Here is a 7435-nt window from a genome sequence, read left to right on the forward strand (position 1 = left end):
TAGTAATCTTGAGTCCACTTAATATACATATAGTTATGTATAAACACGCTTTCTCCCACCTACTCTTCATTACTCTCTTAGTTTATAATTCATCATTCTTACTCTTTTCATTCACCCTCCAACCTGAGCTCCCTTCCATCAACCGTTATCTTTAGTTTTAGTTTTAGTTTTAACTTAATTAGTCGTTAAGAAAAATGTATAGTTCAGTAAAAAAATAAAAGTGATGCCCGTCAGAAGCAGATCCACTCTTTTATTATATTATATTTTAAGTAAAACAGTTTCGTTTTCCCTATAGGGAAATTTTACCTTCCACTCGATTGAGTAGGTGTGTTTGTAAATGAGCGTTCAATGAACACTGTACGTAGCTACGTGAAACAAACATAATGTAACGGCCGTGCTCGCCCAGGAGGGTTGTAAATTCAGCGAAGGAATACTGAAATGCTGGATTACAGTGTTTATGCTTTGTGGCGTAGGGGAGGAAATTCAAATGAATGCAACTGGATACATAGATAACTTGTTATATGAACTGATCGACTCACTACGTATTTCAGTTATCTGAGAAACATTTCCAGTGTCGAGTAGGTACTTATCACTAAAGGGTGAAGGAGATCGCCATTTTTGTTTAACAAACTGATCGAAAAAGTTTAGCGCTAAGTCCAGTGGTCTACTCCTGATGTTGTAATACATAAGTGACCTACATACATACATATCGTCGTTTAAAGTACAAAACCGCGTATCGTCATTCTGCAAAACCGCGTAACTGACATTGGCTGCCAAAAATTGGATTTGCTCACACAAGCTCTTGGCTCAATCCTTGTCCATTCGTCCTGAAATATACTAGCCAGAAATGGGATTGCTTTATAAGAAGGAGAACCATTTTGAAACTGTTTTTACTCTCTATAAAATAATTTATGCAACCTCACATACGCGGTTTTGCATTTTGTTGATACAGTGTTTTGTACTTTAAACGACGATATGTACATCAATTAGTGCGCATCAATTTCTGTCAAATATTATCAGTATTACGTACTACATAAAAATACACTGAGCAGTCTATGCTACGACGGAAGCACGAGAATTTTCCCAAAATCATTACTGGAATTTGAAGTAAACAGACAACAGCATGAGTTTACTCACTTCCATCTAAACAGTATGAACTCATTGCTGTGAACTATATAAGGTTAGTGAGAAACACCGTACAAACAGTGAGATTCATAGTTAGTTTTGAAATAAATGTTTAGCTGCAGTGTGCTCATTTGATTTCAAATATGGCATTGATATACTCTTTCCAAATCAAGTCAAGCGAGTGAAAAATGCTGTTATGAAAAGCAAGTCGAGCAATCGAATGACACTCATTGACTTCAAACAATTAATAGAGAATACGACAATTTTGAAAAAAATTCATATTGATGAAGTATTTTTTTTTTTAATATATTAGTTTTACTAAATTATTTAGTTATGCACCTGACGCACATTTATATAATTAGTCTACAAAGAAATGCAATGCTACCTCAGAAGACATCGGCTTTATAAGGGACTTGAAAAATAAGTTGCTTTATTATTTAAAAACAGTTGCTGTTGAAAACTAACAGATTTGCACAAAATTGTGCTTTTTTATACCCGCTAGCAAAAGAGCTCAAGAACTTTACCGAATCTGAGCAAAGGTACACAAAAGAAAAAGTTTACAAATTATGAGAACGTTAACTGAGAATTCTGACAGTACAACGGACAACTTTGAGCTGTTTTCAGGTCTTCTTAAACGACCTACCTTTGTGAGCAGAACTGATAAAGCTACTGCAGAGCTGCGGTGATATGAAAATATTGAGGTATATTTTCATACGAACTTCGATATAATTAATTGGTGGGAGGTACACAAATGCGAAATGCCGCTGCTGCATAAACTCAGTCGTAGAGTAATAGCCCCTCCTTCAACTAGCGCATCGTCAGAAAGTTTTTTCTTCTGCTGGAAATGTTATTTCTGACAAAAGATGCCGCCTTTTGTCAGATGATGATGCCCTTAATCAGTTGATATTTTTGCATTATAATATGCAGTTAGGAAACCAATAAAATTAACAAAAATTGTCTTTACAAATGTTTTTTCTTTGCTCTTTCATTACAGCAGTTATGTTTGGAAATAAATGAGTGCGAGTGTGTGCAGATGTGAAAAGAAAGCGAGTGACTTAAAATGTAATTTGAGTGTATCCATGCAGCCTCTGGAAGTAAATTATGAACGAGTTTTGGTTTTAACATAAAATTCAATAAATACTCTAGACATTTATACATAAATGTATTTTGTGAAAGTTATTTAACATAGCATAGCCATATCAAATGCAGAAGGCACAATGTACCGTGAATTTGATTTATGAGTCCACGTTTCGGACCTATACAAGCTTGGCACTAGACCAAAATAAATTTTACCTTACAATGTTGTGACAATTTTCTGATCACTTATGCGATTTTACGGTATGATGTGATGTTATGATACGATGCGCTATTATTACAAGAAGCGATATCACACTGGCTGCAAAACGGCGAACCAAAAAAAACATTGATGCATACATACGTATCTATGTACATACAGCGATCACAGTCACCAAATGCCTTGGAAGGCGATTTCATATTAAAATTGTATGGTTGACCTGCCGCAAATACCCTTACTTAAAATGCCGTAGACGCTTGTGAAATTCATATTAGTCCTATTGATATCCCATAAATTATTAACAGGTAAGAGTAAATTAAAGCCAGCGTTCGACATAAAGAAAACTGCAGTAACTACTTACTCATTGACTCGCTTGGAAAGTGCCTCTGCTATAGTACGCAGCACTTTGGAATCTACATCGGCTCCACCATGCTCCAAAAGAAACGACGTCATATTTTCTATAACACTGATCTCGTGCAAGGACGATACCTCGGATTGCAGACAAACGGATGCAGCGGCGCTTCCAATATCAACTTCTGCACGTTCCTTTGAGGCATTCAAACGCCGACTTTCGAATGTTATTAAGTCACTCATATTCTAATTTTAAATGTTAATTTAAAAATACAAATTAATACTGAAAATGGCAAGTTTTTTAACAAAATTAGTAACAGAAAAACAAACACAAACAAGATTCAACTCAGGTAAAAACAAGCGCAAATTGAATACAAATCCAACTGATTTTGTGACAGCGAAATATGCCATGTGTGGATTGCACTGAAATGAATGAGCAGAAATGTTAGCAGCCCACTTCAATGAGAACATTATATGCCAAATACACGGCACAGGTCTGCGAATCGCGGGTACTTTCACCGTGATACGCATGCTCACAATTCGCTAACCACCCGACCATGATACAATAATTTTTAGAAGGTAGTTTCACTTCTTCTTCTTATCCGCCATGCTAGCTATCTGACAGAAAACGTGTTTCGTATTTTTTGTTGTACCAATTTTTTCAAAAAAAAAAAATCCAGCTTTTGACGCATGATTCAACAACTACAGGTTGTAGCAATCGTACAAAAACAAAATTTACCGTTGGTATGTACTCCTTGTGTCATCCACATCTTCTTTATCTATCCATATTCGTATGTATATGTGACAAACCGGTTTCGGTGTTGTGTTATCTTTATAGGTCTATTCTGCACGTTACCGAAGATTTTGTAACCGGAAATTTTATTACCAAAAAATGTTACCACAGCCGAATTCCAGCATTCGCTATCGCTAATTTTGATCACAAAAAATCTCCAAAAGAATGGCAGCAGCGCCTAACAACATGCAACATCTAGTTAAGCTGAAATTAGTCGAGAACGCAGAACATATACTTAAACGCAGTCTGTATACGCAGAATTTTGTCGATTACTGGAGCCCTCAGTGTTGCTTATTACACTGTTGCCACTCATCAATGCCTTTTCATAAACTTACCCTTTCAACTACAATTTTTCGAGTTATAATAGATTTTAGCTAAATATAAACTACTTAGTTTTCAACAAAAACCTTATTCAATAGTAAATTTCAAATATTTTAAACATATTTTGAATAAGAACTTATAACTTATTTACCATCTGTAAAACTGACGAAGTGGCAACCATCTAAAGAAGGAGAAATCAGCTGACACGGAAAAATCTAAATTCCGCAGATTTCTGCGCTACGGGCTACAACTACAGAAAAATTCTGCGGTGTTGAGTTTTCATTTACATGGCGCTTTGGTAAGACAGATCGTGTCAGCTGACTCGGGTTTACGTACCGGTAGGTTTACGTTCTTGACTAATTTCAGCTTTACATGCTCATTATACTGCCAGCTTTGGTTGATTACACATTGCATCTGTTACTTTTCCATGTTGCGTGCTTTTAGGTCCCACTGATTTTCATTTAGAGAATTTTGGCGATGGAAACTTAGCGTTAAAAAAAAATAAAATAAAATAAAAATAAATATTCAGCAATTCAATTTGTTACCAGCTTATGAGATGGTAACAAAATTTACCGGTTACAAGAGTACACAGAATGCGAAAAGGGTTTAAAAATTGAAAGAAACTTTAATTACCGGTAACAAAATTTTTACTACCAGCGCAGAATAGACCTGTTATTAGCGTCATTTTCCGTTCTGGAACGAAGCCAAGTTTGTCAAGGGATGACCGAAATTCGTTCCAAAATAAATCATACTCTAATGTACCCAAAAATAAATGCCCATAAACTGAATATTAAATAGGCCTAGTCCAAATCTGTGGCTTTAATTAGAGATTATTAGAATTACGTATACATAACATATAAAGTTTATTACTTTCGTTTTCATATTTAACTTTGCATAGATCATAATAGAAACATTATAGTATTATTATCATGGAATAAATAATGATTGCTTTAAAATAATGGAATATTTTATTGCAATAGGTTTTAGCAGTTGTGAAATACTCTTTTTTTTTAAATGACCCGCTGAATTTTGTGCGTTGCGGAATAGGCGAAAAATCTTTACATTACATGCAGACATAAAATTGTTCACAGTTCTTTCAAATTCAGATAAATATGCTAGGCTTAACAATGTTACAGTTATAGAAGTATTTTTGGTTTACTAAATACAAGTACACATCCTTTGCGGTAGCATACCTACATACCTTAATTACAATCTTTGTATTTTTTTACAAATTGCAAATATAAAAACTTTCAGCAAGCGATTAGTTCAATTTATCGCTACTAATCTATGCTGGAATCATATTTAGGTTTTTGGGAGAGATATAAAACCAATATGGTGCTCAATGCGCTCACTAGGAATATAACATCGAACCAACGATGATAGAAGTTGAAATGCAGGCTCCCCAGTACCTCAGTAATTATCACACGATACTCAGCAGGTAAATTCATACGCATCAGCAGCACTGATGAGCAGAAATACATGCCCATTATTTGAGCCATAATAAGAACAATTATATTCGAGGATTTGCTGGAAGATATTCTATAGAAGAACTGTAATTAAAAGTCAGACAAATACGTTTAGAGCAAAATTTTCAAAAGTAAAAATTCTGTGTATAACCTTCGTTAGCGTTAGTAGTAAACCCCGAATGGACGTCACAACAATGCAGCCCACCAGCAAAAAGGATATATGCTGATTCCAAAAGACAAGATCAATATCGAAACCACACCAGTGTACGGCGATCTCAAGACCACGTGTAACTGGGTCTTTGCGACCGACGCGATCAAATATTATATTGACTGTGCACTGCAAAGTAAATGAAGCTTCGATTAACTATGAGAGGTTTACAGATAAGTATGTATATGAAAGTTTGCTTACAATAAATATCTTCCAAAGACAGTAAATGCTGAAAAAATGACCCAACACGTTAAAATATTTTCCCTGCAATGTCTGTGACCACTTCTGTCGTTCTTGCATGTTTTTCATTGAATTAATTTCCAAGAAAAGTTGTCGCATTAATTCCTCCAAGCCGTATATTTCTAATCGCAGTTGACCAATATCTAAAAAAAAATAATTTTACTGCTGATAAAAATAAATTGATTGAATTGAAACAAACCTTGTCCACTGCTGTCCAGACGGTTGACAGCCGAACTTAGAATATTCCACAATCCTTTCCTCGTATTATTTTCCTTCTTACGACGATGTTCTTCTAATGCAATACGCTTCTTTTTCGCAACTATCATATCGACTGTAAGCATTAGCCTACGCTCCAAATTTAAGATATCACTTTGGGATACCGGCCTGTAAACAAAATATTTGAAAAATATCATAAAATCGTATTATTCAAAAAAATAAAAATGCATAAAAGCTTACTTTATAAAATAAGTCATGCTTTGGTATGGACAGTTAACGGCACCAAACCCAGACAGCACAGCCATTACGGTCACACCAATTACACCAATACGCGATACGCCTTGTTCGATGGTGAATATCCCATGTGAAACGCTTAGTAACGGAAAAGGATCGCCTATTTTCCAAAGACCGTACAGGAACACAAACCAGCACAATACGGTAATGATGCGCACCCATTTGTCAGATACTAAAGGGACGCTTGTGAAATATTTTATAATGTTAAAATGCGAATGCCTTACCAAATGATATGCTATGTATGACGGAATATAAAATGTATAGTGGTATGACGGCAATCACCATCAGTAGTAGTAAGGTTAAGCCGAGCCTCCAATGGAAATATCGCGAACTAGACTCCAACACTCCTAAAATCTCGAAGATTATTAGCTCAAACATGGTGAGAGAGAGTGCAAAGCACACCGAGAATATGAGCTGCACGGAAATATGTCGTATCTCATAGTTCTTGAATAATTGTTTCATAAAAAATAGCCAGCCTCCACTGAAGAACAGGGTCTAGAGAAAATATTAAAAGAAGTCAAAAGAAAATTGATGTCCTGTATAGCAAGGCACCAACCTGTGACACGAACACGATTATACAGTCTTCTAAAAATGCCATACCGCTGTGGTATTTGCAACGCTAAAGTATTTTAAAACTTATTAAACTTTATGCGATTTCTATCTCATCCTTAATAGACCGAAAGGTGCACGAAACAAAAGGAAATTGCCCAGATTTTTACAAATGCAAATGCCGCAAAAAGCCAACAAATCACAAACGCCAAAAGTGGACGTAAACAAATGCAGCCTGACAGCTGCAGAGTTGGGGTGACCAGAAGACAATAAAATAACATACCATCTATTTTGTGTTATGCCATCTGATGGGCGTTGGATAAGCATGAAATTGCGATTGCTTATGATTATTTGCGTAGTGTATCCAAAAGTTAAAGCTGTTTTATTAAAAATTGTATTATTATGTTTTTATTCTATTTTCACTGTTTCCCTGCAAAAATCGTTGGACCTGTAGTCTATTTGTGGTATATTGGAGTACTTACAAAAGTGTTCCTCAGTCATGCTGTAGCGGACCAACTCGTGTCTCTGCGCCAGCTTATTGTTTGTTATCCGATCACTGCTCGTGTTTTAACGAAATG

General features: G+C 35.5%; 2 protein-coding genes and 1 long non-coding RNA gene across 5 annotated transcripts in view; 1 reads left to right on the plus strand and 2 right to left on the minus strand.

Moving 5' to 3' along the window:
• Window positions 1–3095, minus strand: part of LOC118745016 (centrosomin) — a 77605-nt gene extending 74510 nt beyond the window's left edge. The window contains exon 1 of one of the 2 annotated variants that reach the window (XM_036478523.1): window positions 2781–3095. In XM_036478523.1, the coding sequence (XP_036334416.1) occupies window positions 2781–3013 (233 nt within the window). In that variant the 5' untranslated portion in view covers window positions 3014–3095. The remainder of the gene's footprint in view (window positions 1–2780) is intronic. The other variant, XM_036478527.1, reaches the window with a different exon arrangement.
• On the plus strand, window positions 414–2290 carry LOC118745019. Of its 2 annotated transcripts, none has more exons than XR_004993605.1 (3): window positions 414–721; window positions 991–1180; window positions 2123–2290. It is a non-coding gene; the product is annotated as an uncharacterized LOC118745019 (long non-coding RNA). The 2 variants fall into 2 exon arrangements; XR_004993604.1 differs by having other exon boundaries at window positions 419–721; window positions 2120–2290.
• A 1628-nt stretch (window positions 3096–4723) lies between the features above and the next one.
• Window positions 4724–7107, minus strand: LOC118745020 (Golgi pH regulator). Its single transcript, XM_036478531.1, has 7 exons — window positions 6865–7107; window positions 6533–6803; window positions 6255–6480; window positions 5998–6182; window positions 5760–5941; window positions 5502–5687; window positions 4724–5434 (listed from the first exon to the last, which is right to left on the minus strand). The coding sequence occupies exons 1-7, from the start codon at window positions 6904–6906 to the stop codon at window positions 5165–5167; spliced, it is 1362 nt and encodes a 453-aa protein (XP_036334424.1). The 5' UTR covers window positions 6907–7107; the 3' UTR covers window positions 4724–5164.
• Between the last annotated feature and the right edge of the window lie 328 nt (window positions 7108–7435).

The sequence above is a fragment of the Rhagoletis pomonella genome, unplaced genomic scaffold, assembly GCF_013731165.1.
Source record: "Rhagoletis pomonella isolate Grant_MI unplaced genomic scaffold, Rhpom_1.0 Rhpom_scaffold_00008, whole genome shotgun sequence".
NCBI classification, from domain to species: domain Eukaryota; kingdom Metazoa; phylum Arthropoda; class Insecta; order Diptera; family Tephritidae; genus Rhagoletis; species Rhagoletis pomonella.